At 38.5% G+C, this 23,660-nt stretch overlaps 1 protein-coding gene across 1 annotated transcript in view; it reads left to right on the plus strand.

The window, feature by feature from the left end:
• Positions 1 to 22,814, plus strand: part of SIN3B (SIN3 transcription regulator family member B) — a 43,798-nt gene extending 20,984 nt beyond the window's left edge. The window contains exons 14-20 of the mRNA XM_063455430.1: positions 3,477 to 4,074; positions 8,588 to 8,757; positions 9,145 to 9,318; positions 16,280 to 16,372; positions 18,912 to 19,006; positions 20,188 to 20,392; positions 21,702 to 22,814. Coding sequence (XP_063311500.1) covers positions 3,477 to 4,074; positions 8,588 to 8,757; positions 9,145 to 9,318; positions 16,280 to 16,372; positions 18,912 to 19,006; positions 20,188 to 20,392; positions 21,702 to 21,932 — 1,566 coding nt within the window. The 3' untranslated portion in view covers positions 21,933 to 22,814. The remainder of the gene's footprint in view (positions 1 to 3,476; positions 4,075 to 8,587; positions 8,758 to 9,144; positions 9,319 to 16,279; positions 16,373 to 18,911; positions 19,007 to 20,187; positions 20,393 to 21,701) is intronic.
• The last annotated feature ends 846 nt before the right edge of the window (positions 22,815 to 23,660 follow it).

A 23,660-nucleotide genomic window follows, 5' to 3' on the forward strand; every position in this document is an offset into this window, starting at 1 on the left:
TATTTACACAATAAGCTGAGCAAGTTTCCTTTTGGTAATATTTCCTTTTTCTGATTAGGGATGTATACTGCACCATCGGTCTCTCTAATATTTTTATCTTTGACAACTGCCAAAGTACCATACACATGAAAGGTGGGGTGCTGCATTAAAAGCACAGCTGCATAGCTAACTATTCCTTATGGGGCTAATCACCTGATGCATAAATAGAAATAGATGGCCTTGCTATTCAGGTTTTATTAATGTTATATTTTTTTTCACTTGTTGGTTTAGACTTTTACTTTACTTTGGTATTAAGTAGGCTTTACTGCCTATGCAGCACATTAGCCAAGGTACTTACTGTGATTGAATAACTGTGGGACTCAGTATATATTTATGAGGATACTTCTTTCTCATCTTTTCTTTCTTCATGATTACTTTTCCCCTGAGTAGCACACTACCAATTCTGAAGACATCTTATTTTTTTTATTTTTTTTAATTCTTTATTTTTCTTGTGCAGGTATAGACAGTTAACATTTTCTTACAGTGCCACAACAGCATTGGAAAGTAAATTAGAGACAATTGGTTTGACATGGCATGCTATATGACAGCACATTTTTTATGATATTAGGCTAAATCCAGAAAAGTTGTGTCACAAGATGCGATACAATTTTAAACTAGGAAAAACATCAGCATTAATAGTGAGTATGATTGGTACGTGAGGTACAGTCCCGTTTTCAATGCAACATAATTAAATGAAAAGTAAACTATTAAGCTTAGGTCAGAACGCAGAAGGTTGGGGCTGGTTAGGGGCTGTTCCCTGTGTGTAGTGTTACCTAAAGGGTCTGATGCTAGGTGTCCTCCAGACCCCTTCCTGGCGTTTAGTCCGAGTGTTAGGTCAGGTGTCCGTTCATGCAGGTCTGTGTGCTTGGGTAGATAAGTGTGTCTCCGCGGTGAGCGGGCTGCTTAGGCAGGTAAGAGCTCTAGATTAAGCTTTCGTTTAAGTGAGTTTGCCTGCGCTATTATGGGTGCCTCTCCGCCTGTGTCAGCGCTGGTCGCCCTGTAAGTGCGGGTGAAGCATCCGTCAGGTTAAATCATTCTTAAAAAAAAAAAAAAAAAGATAAACACCCTAAGCGAGCTTGCTCTCCATCTTGTCGGGTGCAGCGTGTGTCCTATGTGCGTTGCTGACTCAAGGCTCTTTAGCTATAATGGGTCTGAGGTGAGGGGGCTCAACGGCTGGGGCTAAGGGTGGTCATGACAGTGTGAGGGCTATACTTGCTATTAGTCTTCTAGTGCCCAGTTTAAGATGTCGTAAGAGATCCGACCAAACAAGGAACATAAAATGTAAAACAGTACCGAACATAAAATGTGAAACAGTAAGGCAATCAGGAAAGCGTCCCAATCATTATCAGTCCCTATCAGGGAGCCTTACAGGGCTTCATGTGGTTGCTGTAGCATACGGTTCCGCAGTGGGTCTTCGTGGGGTGAACGGAGTGACCCTGCTTGGGTCCCAGTTGTGCGAGGGTCTGTTAGTGGGTTGCGGCTGTGGCTGTGTGAGGTAGCCCTGTGGGAGTCCTAGGTCCCTTAAGAGTGCGGCTGCATCTCTCAGGTCCTGGAGCGGGTAAGTAGTCTCTCCATGTAGTCTCTCCATGTGTCACTTGGAGCGTGCGGGGTGAGCGCCAGTGGTATCCAATGTTGCACTGTTGGAGCAATAAGGTGAGGAGCCTAAGTGACCGCCGCCAGGCCATTGTGCTGCCTGATAGGTCACTGTAGAATTCTAGGGCCATATTTTCGAAGCTGTAGTTTGGCTTACCCCTGAGTGCCTTCAGGACTGCCATCTTGTCTGCTCCATTCCGGAATTGAATGTCGGGGCTTTGGCCGGTTTAGGGATACGAAAAAGACCGTCCAGGGAAGTTGCTTTGGCCTGTTTTGGCGGTAGCAAGTCTCCCATCATTCTCCTGATTAAGTGCGGCAACTCCGTTTCGGGGACCGCGTCGGGTACCCCCCTGATTTTCAAGTTGTTCCTTCGACGTAGGTCTTCTTGGGCCGCAAAGCGGCCTTCATGGGCCTGATTCTGCCGTTGGAGGTCCTGTACCGCCTGCTCCAGCGCCTGTATCCGCTGGGAGTCCTGGTGAGCAGTTACTTCTATGTTCCCGATGAAGTCTGTCAGGCCCTGCAGACCACCTCTTATCGTGGCAATGTCAGCTTGTAGGGTGGTCTGTAGTTCCGCAAGGAGCCCCTTCAGTACCGAGATTGTGACCGGGGATGTGTCCGGTTCTGTCTGTTTTGGCAGGGGTTTCGCCGGTGTGTGCAAGAAAGCCTCGTCCTCCTCTGAGGCCAGGTCGTCCGAGAGATCGGAACAGCCGCCTGATAACGCGGCCATCTTGGGCCCGCTCGCGCCATGTGCCTGGCGCCATAATTCGCCGATGTTCATCCCTAGGTTGGGACGGTCTGGTTTGGATTTTTTTGTCTTGCGTCCCATGGTGGTTAAATATACAGGTGCACTGTCTGGGTGCTCGGTATTGCCGGTTAGTGCCCGTGAAAAACGCTTTTTTCCCCCGCTTTATATCCGGAGCTGCAGTGGCTTGCGACCGTTCGCTTTGGTAGCTAGGCTCCGCCTCTACATCTTATTTTTTTATATATTTTTTTTTTACTTCATTTAGTAATGGGAGGGTTTGGAGACAGGCAGTAAAGCCTACTTTATACCAAAGTAAAGTAAAAGTCTAAACCTACAAGTTAAAAAAAATAACACATTTATTCGTCAGGTGATTAGCACCATAAGTTACTAGAGGAAATTGTGTAAATACTTTTGTATGCAGCGGTGCTTTTCAAGCAGCACCCCACCTTTCTTCTGCATGGTACTTTGCCAATTCTCAAAGAGAAAACAAATAATAGAGTGACCAATGGTGCAGTATATCCCTGATCTCATCTTTATAGGATATTTATTTAAAGCTTTATTGAACATGTTTCAGCACGACAAAGAAATGTTAGTATAGGATTTTTATGTTCACTATTTATACTTACAACTGCATTGGTTATGTTTTTATTTTCCAAATGCACCATGTGAATTTCTGTCTTAAACAAGTTATTAAGGGTAAACACAATTTTTGTTATAGCACTATGCTACAAATTTCTTTTGAATGTTTCCCGTAAAATGAGTCATGGTCCATTGTTAATATTCGGGTGCGGGTCAAAGGAGAAATGCCTACATGAGTGTTGAGCTGCTCTGGACTTGGAAGTTTTCCTTTCTTTGTGTTTTCCTTGAATAAATCAAATATAGAAAGGTTCTGTAAAAGTTCTCTATGCACTAGTGTACACTACATACTGGGTAAAAAAAGCCATCTTTGCAATTACCTGAAGGCCTTTCTCATTTTCGCCATTTGGGCATTGACCATCACCAAGTATTCTGAAATCTAAATCCTTACACTCATACTTTTATAGATCAGGTGGCAGTTATCGTGAATTTCTCATTTTTTTTACATATGTTCCTTGTTTCACAGCATCAGGAGCAACATCCAGAAGGCAGGACAACTACATCCAGCGGACCCCATCTTATCTACACATATGAGGACTGGCAAATAATGGAAGATGCTGCGTCACTAATCAGTTATTATGTGAAAAGACAGCCAGCCATTCAAAAGGAAGATAAGGACACCATTCGACAGGTGCTAAACCAATTTATCCCTGAGCTGTTTTTCTCTTCACCCTCTTCCTGTCAGTCACCGTTTACTGGCACTTCAGAGGAGGCTCCAGCAGAGACCAATACTGACACTACTCCCATACCAGAGCTTCCTGAACGCCGGAGGAAGAGCACTACCCCAAGTGAAATCCAGGAACCCAGCACACCTACACGGACACCCCCTAAGCCACCTCCCAAGACCACAGAAGAGATGTACAGCTTGTTTTTTACAAACAATAACTGGTACTTTTTTTTGCGGTTGCACCATACGTTATGTGCTAGACTTCAGAGAATCTATCAACAGGCACAGCTCCAGCTGCTGGAATACAGGACTGAGAAGGAACGAGAGAAACTGCTGTGTGAAGGCAGAAAAGACAAGTCAAATGGTCCAGCTATGGAGCTCCGACTAAAACAGCCCAGTGAGATATTTACTTTTTTTTTTATTATTTTCTTGTTTTGTTACCATGATCATTTTTCCATTTAGGTACTGTATAATCTTCTTTTATTTGATGTCTGAATTGTTGAGCAGCATATTTTTAAAGGGGAATCTAATACAGGAAAGGAACATTGGTTTCTGTTCTTCGAGAGAACCAGATTGGGTGCTATATTTTAGCACACTGGAAGAAACGGTTGCATTTAATTTATCCTACTTTTGTAGTCAGTCGTTGCTGTAATATAAAATGAGTCTTTTTATGTTCAACATTAGTGTTCTAATGTTTATGCCATTGCAAACTATATTTAAACTTTCCCTGTGTTTCTCTTTGCCTCCTAGTATGCTGCTTTTAGGGTTTTCTGGATATATGTATTTGTAGGAAGAGAAAAATGTTTTGACACAAGGAATACCCTATTGCCACAAAAAACCCCATGTTTAGATTTTTGTATTTGTTTTGTATTGTGTTCTATAGTTGTAGTAGTGTACAGAATAAACGGGTAGCAATAAACAGATTACCGTGTTAAGCATTTGCAACATGTGGACATACATACATTTTCGTGTTTTCAAGGTGATATGTCCCAATTTGTTACTTATGTCCATGAGACTTTATTGTATTGGACCAGAGCTTACATTTTCAAGTCTTAACCTTTAGTCTAAGTTAGCCTAACTTATTTGGCATCGCAAACATTGATGAACAGCATCATGTCTTTTATTTGATGTGTCAGTGTGTGTGAATACTGTGCTCTGTTTGTGTATGAATGAACCTGAGTATTTGAACCCATTCATCCCCTCCCTATTGCCATAGGTAGCCTATATGGTGTGTTCCCCTCTCTGCAGTAGAACGCTGAGAGAACATCCGTTTAGTTTGCTCCATGTAACACTAATCAATGCTGAATGTGGTGACACACATAATTCCAGATAATTCCATTGCAAACCACACACATCTGCAAATATTTACATGATCCATTCTCCATGTGGCTGCATTAATTTCTGCTGGTGACTGATACAGGCGCCTACAGAAAGCTTATGGTGGCATCATTTTCACCCACCGTTTGCCTACATGTGCTGTGGATAGAAAAATTCCAATTCACTGCCAGCTTGCCATGCTTGATTTCCATTTATAAATCGCAAGTAGAAGTTTGAGCCCTCTTAGTCTTATTGTGGGTAGTTGGATAATATACATTTGAAAAAGCCAACTAAATCTTGGGAGCAGTGACCATATCCTGTCCGTTTTAAAGTGAATATTACCAGTTCTTCTACTTGGTTATCTCCACTTACACCCAGTACTTTAAAACATAATAGACTATAAAACACATGAATATGAGTGGTAAACGAAACGTGTGACATCTCTACGATATTCTAGTAGATGTCTTTGTACTTCCTAAAGCACAGTAATATAGCCACACAATGAATATTATCTCAGCCAATCAAATCCTGTCTTGTGTCCATGTCACCCTTGGAAAGGCTAAATTCAGTTTATGCACCAGTTAAAGGGACACTATAGTCACATGAACAACTTTAGCTTAATGAAGCAGTTTTGGTGTCTAGAACATGCCCCTGCAGCCTCACTGCTCAATCCTCTGCCATTTAGGAGTTAAATCCATTTGTTTATGAACCCTAGTCACACCTCCCTGCATGTGACTTGCACAGCCTTCCATAAACACTTCCTGTAAAGAGAGCCCTATTTAGGCTTTCTGTATTGCAAGTTCTGTTTAATTAAGATTTTCTTGTCCCCTGCTATGTTAATAGCTTGCTAGACCCTGCAAGAGCCTCCTGTATGTGATTAAAGTTCAATTTAGAGATTGAGATACAATTATTTAAGGTAAATTACATCTGTTTGAAAGTGAAACCAGTTTTTTTTTTTTTTATGCAGGCTCTGTCAATCATAGCCAGGGGAGGTGTGGCTAGGGCTGCATAAACAGAAACAAAATGATTTAACTCCTAAATGGCAGTGAATTGAGCAGTGAAATTGCAGGGGAATGATCTATACACTAAAACTGCTTTATTTAGCTAAAGTAATTTAGGTGACTATAGTGTTCCTTTAACTTTGCTTGTTAATGTTGTCCACAGAATGACAGGTCCAAGCTTCTTCTGTGACCTGTTCAAGGCAGAATCTATATGAGTCCTCGAAAACTTCAATTAAAGAGCAATATTTGTATAGATGCCACTATTAATAACTTGTTTATATATACCATATCTAGAGTAGCTTGTCAAACTATACACCTAACAAACTACTTACCTTTATCCCAACCTAACGGGCAGCGGTCACTTCTTTGGAATTCACATGGTTGGGAAAAAGCATTCAAAATCACCTAGAACTCGTGGTGTTTTTTGTTGTTGTTGTTGTTCATTTCTTTGTTTGGTGGTTTGTTTTTTTACATGAGATTCTTAGTTTTGTTTTAAATTGACATGAACAATTTAGCAAATGCCATCAGAAGCCATTTCAGGCAAGGCAAAGCTAGGGCAAGTGTTACAGATATAGAAATATGGTTTAATTACTTCTCTTTAATTACTTATCTTCTCTAAATGCTTTCTCTATGCTGACTGACAAATGTAAAGTACTGAGTTATTAACGATGAGCTAAGACGGAGGTGCCTAGTTGCAGGATAGAGGTGTGGATGTCTACATTTAGCTACATTTTCCCAAGCAGATTACAGGCAGTACAATCCCATATTGATTTACACTGTCTTCTGCAGTATAGACATGCTCTAAAAATATACAATATAACATTCCCTAATCGCCTCCCCAATAGGTGTAGCATGGAGAAATCCCCCAGTTTACTGAGTTCTCTGCCTGTCTTCAGCTGACTTTTTCACGAGTTTTCAACTTTTAAGTGCTGGTTGTTTGTTATATAGAACAATGGACAGAATGATTTTCGTAAATTAGTCTGCTCTTTTCAAAAACTTTTGAAAAGGCACAGTCTCAAAAATATATATTTGATGTTGCTTTCTATTTATGAATTTTTCTTTTTGCTATTTTTCCAATAGGCAACACTTTTGAGGAGATATTTAGTGTAACCATAATTTTTTTCTGGGGTAAATTGTGCAGGTATATATAAAATATACTCATCCTAAGAGCACTTCAACGAATGGTAATCTCCCCATGATGCTCTAGTCATGTACACTACACCATGGAGTTAAATGTTCTAGCTGTGCCAGGACAAAAATTTACAACAAAAAAAAGAAAATTTACAAAAAAATAATTCAAAGAATGGCACAACACTGTATGCAACCATTTCCTATTTAAGAACACACTCTAAGCACCATAATAACCTATGCTTATTGCAAATGTTATGGTGCAAAGAGTTCCCTGTATACTGCTGCTTAAATCCTTAAAGCGTGTCTGTCAATTTCAGGGGTCTTTCCATATTTCGCAAAGAACAATGGACAAAGAGCCCACAAAAGGACAGATCCCATGTGAGTCTAGTGGCCTCAAGGTGCAGGGCAGTTCCACTTACCTCAGGCTGTCCCTCTCTGCCACCGCAGGTCTATGGAGGATTCTACAAGACAGTGGGATCCTCCTTGTACAAAGCCTGAATCCTACAGCCATAATTCGTGACGGCTGTTGGGATTGAACTAGAGTTGGTGGCAGAGCTCCTCCTTTTGTCAACCTCAGGTTTTACCATAAGACAAAGTAGTACCTACGTTGTCTTATGGTATCTCTGGATTGGCTTAATCAGTGTTTGATAAATGTAATATATTTATGAAATACTGAAAGTGAAAAATCTAAGTTTTAAGTCTTTTAAAGTTCCCCCTTCCCACTCCGACGAAAACAAACTTTGTCTACATGGGGCGCACACAATGAGAGTCCGGTCTGTTACTGCCCTGATAAAGTGACTGTAGATGCCTATATATAACATGAGATCAAGTTGTTGTTATTTTAGTTGAGAGGAAGATGACTGAGATCACAAGAACAATTGTTCACTTTCACATGCTTAAAACTGTATGTTTTTGTGTGGCAACTTCTTTTTACTTATTTTATGTAATTTATGGCCTCTATAATTTTACCAATATTAAAGGCACTTGAACAGTACCATCACATTTATAGAAGTTATTTAAGTTTAAAAATGTTAAAATTTTTGCTTCCTGTCTTTAATGTTTATCCCATACAGTCGATAGGGTTTCCTTATTTGCTGCAAAAGTACTGCTATACATGATGCCATCACTTACAGCTGTACAGTTATTATTACTATTTATAAACCTTCAACAAATTCCATAGCGCTGTACACTAGGTGGAATAACAGACATGTATTGGCAACAAGACATATTAGAAACACAGGAACAGATTGTGTGGATATCTTTAAAATAATCTAATACTCCAACGTTGAGTTTTTGTTTTTAAGCCGTGCATATTCTGAGTAGTGTTTCTGTTTCTGCCTTCCCATTCTTTTTATCATCTCAAGTTACAGGATCTTATGAGCAAGTTGCATGCACCCACTTTGGAAGTGTCCCTTTAAATCCCTATGCTGACATTTGTACCTGGTATGTTTGCTTCGGCAGGTGAGGTGGAATTAGAAGAGTTTTACCCTGCTTTCCTGGACATGGTGAGAAATCTGCTTGTTGGGAACCTAGACCCTACACACTATGAAGACACTCTACGGGAGATGTTCACCATACATGCTTACATTGGATTCACAATGGACAAGCTCATCCAGAATATAACACGGCAGGTGAGCCATGAACAGGAAGAATAACTATGAAAGCCTGCTGATGAGTTGCTGTAATGTATGGGTTAATGATGAGAGGTGCAGGCCTCCATTCCAGCTGACAAGTAGACACGTATTTTCTTGAAAAAAAACAAAACCTTGCCATTAGTAGATATTTATTGATACATAGTGCCCCTTCATGTCTATATTCTGTAAATGAGTTTCCAGAGTGAACAAGAAAACTTATTGAAATAAAAATAAATGTGAGGTCAAACTGATTTGTTCATCTGATCATTAAATTCCAGTCTTTTAGCTTTCTTCTTATTTTAAAAATGTGTTTGAATACCATAACATAACTCAGGATGTCCTTAAATAAACAGGCAGGATTCATGTGATACTTTGTGTTCTCAGCTCCACCATCTGGTGAGTGATGAAATCTGTCTGAAAGTGGTTGAGCTGTACCTGAGTGAGAAGAAGCGTGGGGGCGCTGGGGGAAGCCTGGTCTCCCAGTGTGTTCGAGCTGCTAAGGAAACCAGTTACCAATGGAAAGCAGAACACTGCATGGCAGATGAAAATTGCTTTAAGGTAAACCTGTGTTCATGCAGTGGAGAAGTTCTTATTAATTAAAAAGTTAACTACTGTGTATGCTTGTTTTAATTGTCACTTGTACTAAAACATACATGGCGAGTTGAACCGGTGTAGCATGCACAGTACAGCATTATCCTCCAGTCACACCTCTGAGATGTCTCCTGCTTATCTTTCTGATGTCTCATAATAGTGGCAAGAAGGGCGCTCATTGGATTCCTCCCTCTCAACTTCCTGGTTTTTTTTTGGGGGGGGGGGGGGGGGGGGGGTTTGTCCTGTACCAGATTGTAAACAAGACAGGCTTTTGTGGGTTAGGCAAACCATGGCAATTGATCTGTCTAGAACAGTGATGACTAACCTTGACACCATAAATTGTTTCTGGACTACATTTCCCATGATGCTCAGCTAGCTTTTAGACACTAAAAGCTAGCTGAGCATCATGGGAAATGTAATCCAGAAACAATTTATGGTGTCAAGGTTACCCATCACTGGTCTAGAATGAGTTAAGGATTATTCTTATTTGCCTCAAATGTGCATCAATTTGCATCCTGACTGAAAATAGCAGCCTTATTTGGGCTTGTGGTCCACCTCCTTCAGTAAATTCCTTCTCACTTGTTAGACAAGAAAGGGGTTATTAAATAGGTTAAATTCTGTATAAGTGGCATCGCTGTATGAATCCAGTGATTGCAGAGAAGGCCTAAAACTAAATTTCCCCTTTTCGGGATATTCACTCAGAGCTAATTATAGAGCTCATAAACCCACTGTCTGTGTAAGATCGCTGAGTTAAGCTTATCTTGTCACTACTGAAGGCAAAACCATGGAGATGTTTCATTTGTAATTTGCAAAGCAGGCACAGCACATCTAAAGTGGTTTTATTGTCCTGCCTTAAAGTGGACAAGTCATGCACAACGTCACGGTTGACTTTATAAAGGACAATTTCTGTGCTGTGTTAACAAAATGATGGCAAAATGCTAATTTATAACATCTAAAGTGCGTAAATCTATGTATTCCACCAAAAAAGACAGTATATAAATAGCTCATTCTCCAAGAGGGAGAACTAGTGAGATATTTATTTACCAGGAATGAGGATTTTTCCATATGGACCATGAACTACCATGGGTTTATTGTTCATTCTCAAAAGCCTATTTCGTCTAGTAAATTACATTAAAATATGTATTTCACTAGGCCAAGAGGACACAAGACCCACACCTAAGGGACATTATCCCCTCTAGAGTTTCGGTCACGGCCAGAAGGGGGAGGAATATAAAAGATATATTGGTACCCAGCCATCTATCCACATCTAGACACACATCAAAAAATTGGCTGACGGTGCAGGGCACATATCGGTGTGGGAGATGTGTCGCGTGCAGCTTTATTGCCAAGGGGTCCAAAAACAATTATGGACTCAACTGACACCACCACTATCCCCATAAAACAGTTTTTTAACTGTAATACGTCCGGAATGGTGTACCTGCTAACATGCAAATGTGGGATGAAATACGTTGGCAAAACCATACGCCCATTCAAGAAAAGAATAATGGAACACGTGCATTCAGTGACGACAAATAGAGACACTCCAGTAGCCAGACATGTGAGATCTCACCACATCGATACCAGATCTCAGGTTCAGAACTTCAGTTTAGCACCTCTGCTACAGGAGTACTAGTGTGATCACTATTATGCCTAGGGTGTGCTGCAATTTAATGATGCCTGTATAAAATTTCTAGTGGTTAGACAACATTATATTAAGGAGTACCAGTGGGATCACTATTATACCCAGGGTGTACTGCAATTCTTTGGAGAGACTTTAGTTTAATGATGCCTGCATAAGATTTTCAGTGGTTAGACAACAGCAACTTGGGGCATTTTACCCCGTCTGTAGATAATTCAACGCAGATTCAGAGATATAGGTTTAATAACCCTCCGATAAGAGTAATAGCGTGTTTATCTGCTGCTTATGCTGTTGCATACCACAGCAATAGCCCTTAACTTCTGGGCTGAGCAACTCACATATGGTTTTGGGGTATCCAAACCCCTTATACGAATAATGTATTGTTTGGAACTCAAATGAAGGTTAAACTACTTTCCAATAGGCACAATATCGTCCGGCAATTTAAGCCTATACGAATAGTGTATTCTTGGCACTCGTGTGCAGGCAAATTATTTCTAATAGGCACAACAGTGTGGTTACACGCTACTCGAGCTAGATACTAAATAGATATTTTTTCTATCCTAGTGCTTAAGTAGTACACCAAGCACTGGGAACGTCCTTAACTCTTTTTATGGACAGCCTAATCAAGTGGCCATATGTTGAAGCCCAGCAACTAGAAGCATCGAGCAATAGATAGGACTTTTTTCAGTCCTGGATACATTTGATACTATGTTCTAAGCTTTATTACCTAACTGTATCTATCGCATTGTTGACAAAGTTATAGCTCTACATATAATACTATTTCTTTCAAGGGCTCTTTTAGCCCTCAACAAGCCGTGTCTGTATTTTACACAGACCTCTCAGATACATAAGTTTCCCCTGGTCAAAGGGTCTTAGGTACCCTATTGCTCACTCCTGTCTCATTTATATATATTACTACCTCCCTCGATTTATTTTATTAGATGTGTTAGCATTATTTATAAGTTTCCTTTATTTTTTGGGGGGAATGTGTACCCTATAATAAAGATGGTTTTATTTCCATACAAGAGTAAACTCATAGAATCTTCCTTGGTGCCCCTGAGCCCTGTTTTGTATTGGGCTTGGGTCCACCAGCAGTTCCTACATTCAAGAGGAATTTAAAACTTTACTTTATGCAGACGATGTTTTAATCACTATATCAGACCCTATAACAGGGGTAGGCAACCTTTTAGCAGCACTGTGCCGATATAGGATTGTGATGTCCCGTAGCGTGCCGGTCCTATTTTTTTTATAAATCGAGGTGTGTATGCCGACGTATTCTGCTTGTTATTTTTACTGTAATTTCTTTGTATCATTGTATTTGTGCGTATATATGCAGGGCTGTCTTTAATAATGACTGGACCCTGGGCAAAGCATTTGCTTAGGGCCCCCTGGACCCTGTCCCCCCTTCCCAGGCATGCAATCACGTCCTCCACTTTAACACAGTGGCGGACCTAAAGTAGAGAGGTGCAAGAATTCTTGGCGGTCTCCCTGTTGCACGGGTGATTAAAAGGTAGATCCCCATCTGTCGTGCAACTCCAGAATAGCATTGACAGCTGGGGCTCGACCATTTACTCATGTTTGCAGGTCTGTTTTTAGCACTAAGCAGTTTTTGTGTGTTTTTGTGGAATATGTTTGTATGTGGTGTTGGCGTGATTGGACACACAGACACACAGACACACACACACACTTTAAAACTCACCCTCCAGTTTCCTACCTTTCCTGCTGGTGGCTGAAGGCGTTGGGAGTTGGGGTCTAGAGCTCTTGGCCAGCCCCCCTCCAATCTGCCTACTCTTCTTTCCTGCGCGCTCCTCTCTTTGTGGGAGGAAGTGATGCGTGGCCGTCACTGCCTGCTGCCGAAAAGCAAGGGGCCCGCTCACGCTGTTAAAGCACCTCAGCGTGTGACCGGGTCCCTGCTGACAGAAGCCCAGCGGGTGGTCCTTTGTGCATGGGCCACCCGGTGGGCCTCCTTAGTGTGCAGATTACCAGCCAGAGGGTTAGAAATAGTTGAGGCCAGCAGGGCTCACGGTGCAGCTGCCCGGTTTGCCCCGCGTTAAAGAAGGCCCTGCGTATACAAGCTATTATATTGTTTATGTTCATGAGTAGTTTATGGTATTGTGTATGATACATATGAATGTAAGCTGTGTATGGGTGCTGCTTGTGGAATTGTGTGTGTGTGTGTGGATGGATATGTCAAAGTGTGTGTTTGGTAGTGTGTGGGGGCTGTTTGGGGTATTGCATGTGGGGTTGTGTGCATGTATGTGGATTGTTAGTGGTGTTTCATTTGTGCGGATTGTGTGTATGTTTGTGTGTGGGCTGTCCGTATTATTTGTATGAAGGGAGGGTTATTCTGCATTTCTGTGTATATCTAGCAGTGTGGGTGGCTTCCCTGGGTTCCAGTGGGGACTAGGCTGGCCAGGTACATGTCAAGGACAGGAGCTGCAACAGCAACTGCGAGCTGCTCTACTACAGAGTGGCTTCCTATTCACAAGTGCTGGGAGGAAGTAATCTGAGATCACTACCTCTACGTGCTGCAATGCATAAATTGAGAATTGTCCTTCACCACCTTTTCGGATTAGCAGATATATGAAGTTTTACTGGGACTCCTGATAGGCCAGAGCCTGTTTGGCTCTAGCAGCCTTGAGTGCCGTGCAAAGACACCTCGAGTGCCGTGCATGGCACTAGTGCCGTAGGTTGCCTACCCCTGCCCTATAACATCAATAGATGAACTATTAAGGGTGATTTATGAATATGGGCATTATTCCAACTTTAAGTTAAATGAAGATAAGACAATTATTCTGGCCAAAAATATAAAAAAGGAAGAGAAAATACACATTAAAGCGAAATATAGTTTTGAATGGGCAAAAAAATTTATCATCTACCTAGGCATAAAGATTTCTAGAAATCCTTTTAAGATTCTAGAATACAACGTTTTACCTCTAATGATGCAAATTAATAAACAACTGAAAGATTTGAGAACAGCAGAGATATCATGGACAGGCAGAATTAACATCGTAAAGTCCTACCTGATCTCTAGATGGAGTTATGTATTCCGTATGTTACCATTGAAAATGCCTAAGCCATGGCTCATGATGATTCAATCTGCTTTAGATAAATATATATGGCTGGGGAAAAAACCCAGGGTTAATAAAAAAATTCTGAATTTAAAGCCTAAGTTGGGAGGGATGGGAGTCCCTGATATCACGGACATATATGAAGCTTGTTCACTGGCGCATGTTATATCCTCTATGAAAGAGAGCTCTAGGGGAGAATCATGGGAAAAAATTGAGGCTAGAAAAGTGGCAGATCTGGATTTAACGACTTTATTCTGGAGTATATACAAGTATGAGAGAGATGACATGGGTTTAATTCTAGCTAATTTATTGAGTCAATGGAGAATCTGGAAAAAAAGACTCAAAATTGAAGATAAAATTATTATTGATTTACCCCTGCATGTATTGTCCACTAATATTGAGGATTTAAATCTAGATCCATGGTTAAGTAAAGGTATTAATAGAATAGACCAGCTATTCCAACAGCAACAAATTAGACCCTTTGAGGAGATTAAACAAGCTTTTTCGCTTTCTTATAGAGAAAGTTTTGCGTATTTAAGGATAAAACATTTCCTAATGAGACATAGAATAACTGAGATTTCTGAGGAACTACAAACTTTCCTAAACTTGATAAACACCAGACATAATAAAAATTTAGTTTCTAAAAGCTCAAAAATTTGTAGTAAATATAAGTCAATCCCTGAATTCCCAGCCCTAAAAGCATGGGAAAGAGATTTACAAATTACTATTACGAGAAACGAATGGCTTAAGGCCAATAAAGCAGTAATGAAAGCTTCACACTGCCTAAACTTAACGGAAAGTCATTATAAAGTTATTAATAGATGGCATTACGTTCCAGCTAAATTAACAAAAATATATCCAGGAACTCAATATCTCTGCTGGCGATGTGCCTCATTGAGAGCAGATTATGTTCATATATGGTGGTCATGCCCGATTATATCTCCACTATGGCAAAAGGTAGCGAAATTCTGCAGGGAAGAAATAGAGGTAGATCTTGATTATACTTGTAGTTCTATGATATTACATCTGGGTTGGCCTACAATTCCAAAGGATAAAAAATAATTAATGATCCATATTCTCATAGAAACTAAAGCTACTCTTGCAAGATTCTGGAAAATTCCAGACTCCCCAACTTGGGAGCTGATAAAACAGCAGGTCTTGAATAATTGCAAAATGGAAATCGGGATTTTAAGACGAGCACTATTTTAATCCGCGAATTGAACAATGGCAGAAATGGATTATAAAACTAGGTAGAAGAAATGAGTCTTAATGTACACTATGGTTTACAAGCAGCGGATTTGCGGACGGGTGGCGAACCCTGCGCATTCATTCTTAGGATATCCATGGTCATATGGAACCTGATTAGTAGATAGAATGATTGATGAGTGTTGTCTTTCAGGTCCTTAAGATAGACTCGGGACCAACCCTCAGCGAGAGCTTTTTTTTTTTTTTTATTCTTCTGTCTAGGTTTTGTTAATGTGAGGCTAGGGTATGTTGGTAAATTAATGACAATCCAGAAATCTATAAGGAAGGGATGTAAAACGAAGAGAATGAGAAAGGGGGAATTGAGGGGTGAAGAAGAAGAAGGAGGGAAAGAGAAAAGAAAAGGAAAGGGCCCTTAGAAATTATTACATACATTTAACCTCTTCCTCTTTGATCTGAAAACTGCCAAATTATGATTGAACTGTAACAATTTTATACATACCCTATGTCATTTTATTCTTATTGTGTAAATGTTTAATGTTTAATTTATGTTTTCGTATCTGTTTGTAATAATGCATGTGAAAGAAAATATGTATTTCACATAGTTTACCATTGTTCGTTTTTGTTTTTTCTTCTGTTGCAAATCATAAATGTTTTAGGAATCGTGAATTAAAATGAGGTTCAGATCAAAGAATCCAACATTAAAACAGTTTCTTTATCAAAATTTTACTGAGAATTATTTTTAATTTAACTGTGTGTGTGTGTATATGTATTTCATTTTAATATATATATTTTTTTATGTTTGCTAGCATAATGAAATCAATGCAAATGTGGAATGCATGATACATGTGGTGTCAGATGTGATTTTTGTATTTCATTTTCTTTGACTTTTTCACCACACTTGAAACCAGTTGTGTGTTTGTAGGCCGTGGTGTGCATTCAGTAAATACTCTGTAACAGAGTAGTTGAGGCAAAAAGAGCTGACCAGTTGATATGGAATTTTGTCTTTTGTCAGGTAATGTTCCTGCAGAGACAAGGCCAAGTAATCATGACAATTGAGCTGCTGGATACAGAAGATGTACAGAATGAAGATCCTGCAGAAGTCCAGGTGAGGACCTGCTCTCTAATTCAACTGTAGTCATGTGGGGTTATCCTTGTAGTGTTTACTTGAAGTAGAAATTCATGGAAAATGAGATGTTCTGTATAATTATTTCTTGGCAAAGTCATAAAGGAAACAAAGCCAAAATTACAGTGACACGCTTATTGAGTGAATAATAGTAAAGTCGCACTTAATACCTTATAAGTGGTGTTTATGGATCTTTCTGGATCCCAAAATATTCTTTTTTTTTTTTTTTAATTTGATGAATATAAAAAAAGACCCTATAGTATGAAGCCTTTTTTTTACAAATATTTTTGTGTAAAAGTGACAATGGAACACTCACATTTTATAGCTATCAAACCTAGCTATGGTATTATTAGCTATATGGTCTGTTAATGCAACCCTTCCCCCTTCTTGATGTCATTTGTCCTCCCAATTTGTCATGTGGAGTGACTCAAAAGGGCATATACATAGATTAGTACTGTATTGTGATCTTTTTATAAAAATCAATATAAAACCAGGGTACTCACTAGTAAAGAGCCTCCAGATAGGGCTCACTTTCCACACTTTGTATGGCTAAGGGCCATACCACCTTCCTTGGAATGATGCAGAAACCAAATTGCAGAGTTATGCACAAAGTGCAAAACATTTATTGTACACAAACAAAAATAAGATTCATTCAAAATAAAATAAGTCCAAATGGATGTCAAAGTTCCAGAACGCGTTTCGCCTCTATCTTTAGCAGCTGAATGCATATATCCTGTAGCAATGTTTATATACCCCCTTTAAAGGGAATAATTGGGACCAAACATGCATGATCTCCAACTTCGCCAGGAGCTTATCACGTTCTAAGATTTTCGTCACGTCACTTCCAGAATTTCCAATACGTAATCAGATTTATAGCAGCTTGCGTTTCAATCTTGTATGCACATTCCCATGGCTACAAGATCGGAGCAAGGAGTCCATAAATAGATTGTCCATTGATAACCTGAAATAAAGATAAAGAGTTATTACATATAAAAATATTTGAAGTACTTATATATTTTTACTCTGAAAAGGAAAAAAATATATTTTAAAAACAACCTTTTACGAGAAATTCTTATATAATCTTTGGTCTTATTTATGAATTATCAGATGTAACTACAAGATAAATTGTAATAAAATTAATGGAATATAAAAAAATAGAAATGTATATAAAGACTAAAATACCTTATATTTAAGAATAAATGTATACTGAACTTATAAAATTGGTTATTACAAAAATACCTCATAAAAAAAAAATCTGTATATTGGATGAAAAGAGGATAATCTAATAAGGAGGGAATTTTTTTTTTTTATATAATTCTTTATTTTTGCGTGCTTTGTAAGACATTTCATGAGGGATATTCAACGGTCTATGACGCAGCATAGTTTAAAATGTCATGAGAGAACATTGCACATTTTTATAATACAGCGACAAGATGTTTTAACAGGCTAGATTCAGCGTTTAGGAGAGAAATATTTATAAAAAATTCATTAATAGTTAAAAATGTATAAAATATTAAAAATGGTTTATAAAAAAAAAAAAAAAGATGGTGAATCTCAAATTCCTGATTAAGACCATGTGGGATAAGGGTTTATAGATCCATTCCATTTCCTTTTTACTTAATCTCTGATTGAAATTTCCTCCTCTCCACTCATAAGAGATGTTGTTATTTATACTCATAAACCGCATCCCTCTTGGATCTTGACTATGGAAATGGGCCTACACGCTGTGATTCTCAAATCCTTTATTTATACTACGTGTATGTTCTTCTAGACATGTGTAAAGTGGCTTAGTAGTCTTACCCACATAATCCAGACCACATGGACATTTAAAAGATAAATTATATTTTTTGAGTAGCAAGTCATGCATTCTTTAAATGTCACCTTCCTTTGTTTTAAATTGAATTATTCTCCTATGGTTTTCTGTTCTTTTACAAGCTAGACATTGTCCATGGCCATATTTTTTAAATTATTTACTTATCTGTGGGAAAAATGGGTTTATTAGGTAAATAAAATGGCAATAAAGGGGTCTTCTAATAAATAACGTGCCAATATTTATTAATTAATTTTTCGATTTTCTGTACTAAAATTACATATAAAATGTACATCCTCTATTGTTTCACTTTTATTGTATCTTCTAATAGATTATTTATTTCTATATCTTTAATATCCAACCTTTTACTTTTTAAATATTTCTTTGCCATATCCCTTTTCTAAAAAAAATCTTTAATACGCGAGGACTGTTTTTCATAATATCCTATATCTGTTCCTCCTTATTTATATTTTCAAAGTCCTAAAGACAGATCAGTCACCACTGAAACCAACTGAATGTTCTATAAATCGCTTCATTTTTTTGAGTTTTGTCACAATTTTTACATCTATTCTGTCCATTTATCATTGCGTTCCTGTTGATCAGTACGAGCATTACAATGAACAATTGTGTTTTTGGGATGTTGTGTGTTTGCCCTGTCTATTGTATTGCTGGCTTCTCAGGGAATGATTGAATGTATTCTCAATTTTGCAGCACCTGGCAAATTACGTGGAGCAGTTCATTAATGTTGAAGGAGGCCAGAACAACCAGAGTGAAGGCTTTTTACTGAAACCTGTGCTGCTGCAGAGGTGAGTAGATCTTTTTAGTGTGCCATATATAAACTCATTAGGAGCACTATCTTTAATGATGTAAGTGTTTCTCGGCTGCTTTTACAGAAATATTCTCACATTATTGGTTTTACTCTACCCTGCTGTTTTGACAGAAATTGGGAAGCGGAGTGCAGAGCACGTCAATAGCCCTCTTCCTAGTCATGACAGAGTCTTCTCGTTGCCATGCAGACTGTAGTCGTTTGACTGGCACTGACTGAATTTCTGATAACTCACACCGTATTGAATTAACCTGTCAGAATCCAGATAAGCTAAACAAAGAGAATGAAAACATTTAGGCCACTCTAGTTGAATTGGATAGAAATGTTTACGATAGACTGAGCATAAAAAAAATTAAAGATCTTGTCAAGCAACTGGGAATGTTTATCTGTTTTTAAAACAAAAGAAAAAAAGTATTTGTTATGGGAAGAAAGCCTTTCAATCCTATTGATGCGTTTAAAGAGGAGCGGTCACTTCTCGGAAGCTTCACCATTATATGAAACACTGAAAGTCCTCTAAAAGTTGTTTCACCCCCTTTTACTTTTCACAACATTACATAAGTTTAACCCCTTAAGGACACATGACATGTGTGACATGTCATGATTCCCTTTTATTCCAGAAGTTTGGTCCTTGAGGGGTTAAAAGGGAAATTCTAACTTTAGAAATACAAACTAGAGTTTCCACATGCATATTTAGATCCCCCACCCTTTTAATCCCTTTTAATCCTGATATAAAGATTTACTCACCTTTCATTCCTTGCTGTTGCCGCTCCCACCCCTTTGAATTAATCTGTAACGATGATCTCAGCAGCCAGTCCATTGCTTCTCCATAGTCCATAAATCCCTAATGGGACAGGTATTGCTTTGGACTCTTCTGTTTAAGCCTCCTGTACATCTCTGCTTATTAGAATCAACTAGTAGGCAACCTTTGGCACTCCAGATGTTGCGGACTACATCTCCCACAATGCTCTTACGGCCATAATGCTGGAAAACCATCATGGGAGATGTAGTCTAAAACAAACTGCCACAGGTTGCCTATCTTGACAAAGGCCGAGAAGCTTTGTGTTAATTTGCTGGTCAGTGGTTGTGTGTAAACATAGATTGCCTTGCGTTATTATTGTTGCCCTTGTATGGTTTTTAATTATTCATATTACCTCTACCCAGAAATGTCCGAAGTTTCAACAGCTGGCAGTGCAGAACAATGAAAGTAATGAAAGATGAAGTAAAGTCTTCTTGGAAGAGGCTGATGGGAGTGGAGAGTGCCAGCAACATGGACTGCCGTTTTAGACTCAACAGTCACAAAATGATGTTTATAATTAACTCTGAAGACTATATGTACCGCTGGGGAACACTAACAAGGGCCAGAGAGGTATGGTTTCACGTGTTATTTTCATTCCTGAGAATGGACCTTTCTATAGGTTCTTCAAGTACAAATGTCATTATTCACTGAAGTATGAATTGTAGGGAATTTAAAGTGAATTTCCAATCTAGGGCCAAAATATTCCAACTACAAACATGGCTGACATGGAGAAATTATCCAGTTTTTGAACTGCGGCCTAAAATTTTAAACTTTGAATCCCTGATAACTCATATCTTGAGCTATGTATGAACACTTAGACCTCTGACTTCGTGATACTCCAATAAAACAGATTTACAAAAAAAAAAAAAAAACTCATATCTTGAGTGAAAAACCTTATGTGTCCGTAATGTGGAAAAGCATGTAAAACATTGTTATATTATCTTGCTGCTATACAGTGCTTCTTGCAAATGAAATGGCCTGCACAAAATATACAAAGACTCTTTAAACATATCCATGTGACAATGCCTTTAACCACTTGTCCCTTCTTTTGAGGACTCATGACATATCAGGACATCATCATTTCTCTAACTCTGTGTGGCTGACTTCCAGATAGTAACTCTTTCAGAATCAAACACTGCAAATACAATAATAACATACCATGTAGGAAATTTAATTAAGACTTAAACACCTCTTTGTCAGAAAATGTAAACATGATGTTATGACTCTCATATATCATTAATAGCTCCACACTGTCTGCAGCCGCATTGATATCAAACTACATTGATCTGTGATATGTCATTCCTTACTAACTCTTAAATGGCTGCACAATGGCATATACGTGACACTAACTTCTTCAAGAATAAGTGAAGATTTATTTTCACATTGTGGAAAAATGTGTAAGTAAATTGTTTGGATATTGTGGTTAAACAAATGACTGTTTTCAAACTGAACTAGTGTCATTAAAAAAAAAAAATATATAGATATATTTGATAGGATTTAGTGTAAGTACATATTTACCATGAAGCTGTAGACTTTATATATTTTTACTCCTCGGATGTCACTATGAGCGTCATCATCTACAGCATGGGTTCCCAAACCAGTCCTCAAGTACCCCCTCTACCAGTCCAGGATTTAGGGATTACCCTGTTGTGTCTAAAATGTTTTTTTTTTCTTTTCTAAAAACATTCGACACAACTGGGTAATCCGTAAATCCTGAACTGGTAGAGAGGGTACTTTGAAGACTGGGTTGGGAACCACTAAACATATCGTCCTTGAGTGGTTCCTGGAGATCAGTTCCAAAATCTATTGTTAATTGTGTGTGAACTATTGGTTTTGTATGTAAAGCTAAACTCCTAATGCTACTATCAACCGTTTCTAGTTCCAGCCAATGGTCTTCCAGAAGCACCATGAGAAATTTAAAGCCTGGCACAATCGCTGGCTGCAGGAAAACGTCAGCCCCAGAGCAGCCGAACTTGTGCAAGACTGGCTGACCGGTGAAGAAGACGAAGACATGGTTCCCTGCAAGACTGTATGTGAATTCTCAGACGTTCACGGCATGACGGTCACCAAATACAGAGTTCAGTACAGCCGCAGAGCTGTCTCTCCCTGACACGTATTCACCACCACCAATTTCTATTTCCTGCTTTTTTTTTGGAGGGCTGCTTTTTTAATTTATTTATTTTTCTTTTCTTTTTTAAAGGAGCACCTCATTGACATTGAGGTTGCTGGACGTTAACGCCAGTTCTATCATTGTTGACTGTAATAGTCAAGAGACTCTGTGCTTAATACCATCACTAGCAGCTGGGCTAGTGTATGAACTCGTCTTTTTCAGGCAATCACATACATCCTGAAAGTTCAATCAGTGCAAAAATTGGTTAATCAAACGCAGGAAAAGGATAATGAAATGAGTAATTGTTTTAATATTACAATGAAAAATGCAATGTTATTTGTTAGTAAGGTCAAAATCTTTTTCCCCAGGATAAATTCCACAAATAATTTAAAATGAAAAAAACTCTGAGAACAGAGAGAGTGCAGTCGGTTTTAATCCCTTAATGACCGTGCTAATCACTATTATATAAGAGAACATTTTTACCTTGATTATCCATTCCTGAAGGTGTTCTCTTTGCAGCTATTCTATTTAAACAGCTTCTTTCAGCCGCTTTGTATGATTTTGGTGCGTTTTGATTATTTAAAACTAATAAGAATAAATGTAAAAAAAAACTTCCTTCCTCTCTTATGGAACAAGCAGCATTACATCTGGAATTCAAAGCACTTGTATATGAACAGTTTATAAAACTTGTTCCATTAACCCCAAACTCTGGAAGTGTGGCTTCAGTATTTAAAATTCAAAAATAGTAATTATGTGAAAAAGAGGATTACGTATTCCTATGAATTATTATATAGTACCACAAATCATGATTTTTTAAGGGTTTTTTGTCTATATTGACTTGCATAATGGTTACATTAAATAAAACCTGTGCTTTAAAACCGGTAGAGTGTGCTTTTTCGTGACTTGTCCAAAGATATGTTTTTTTTTTGTTTTGTTTTTTAATTATTTTATATATATATATATATATTATTATTATTATTTTTTCTATCTTGTGGATTTACTAATAGACTTTGTTGATTTAAAAAAAAAAAAAAATAATTAATTGTACACAACATATATTATTTGTTATACATAGTTGTCATCAACATCAGTATTTAACAATAAATATTTTCCATGACATACTTCACTGATATACAAAAGATAGAAACAATGTGTGTACAATTTCTTTCAAAAAAATTTAAAACCCTTGTTTTGCTTGTTTTTTGTTACGGTAGGCATTATTGATCATCTCAATCTATGGTTACAGCTGTCAGATCATCTACAAAACCTGGTTATGTAATCTTCCAAGGGAGTACCTTGTTATAATCACCTAAACAAAATCTTGTGTTTTTACAAATCTGTTTTTATATATCAATCCCATTTGGACCAGGCTTCCTTCCAAAAGGTTTTTTGTAGATTAGTTTGTCTAGCCATTTGTCGATTTTTACAGCACTAGGGGGACTGCCTGACAGTCCACCTGCAGGCATGTGATCGCTCGCGGTTAGATTTAATAGCTAGTCGATCCTCATTTTGGCAGCAATAAACTAACCTTTTTGGTAGATGGGAAGGCGGAGCCTGGAGTTGTGGGAGGGATTGATCCAGCCTATAAAAACCCAAACCTACTACTGGGCTAACGTCGACTGGTCACTTAAGGTTTTGCCAAGAATTCCCTCGTGGCTCTACCAGGCCTACCTACATCCAGGACAGCGGCCAGGCGCTCCAGCATGCCCTCACACTGCGCTTTAATGA

Source organism: Pelobates fuscus, chromosome 5 (genome assembly GCF_036172605.1).
Source record: "Pelobates fuscus isolate aPelFus1 chromosome 5, aPelFus1.pri, whole genome shotgun sequence".
NCBI lineage: Eukaryota > Metazoa > Chordata > Amphibia > Anura > Pelobatidae > Pelobates > Pelobates fuscus.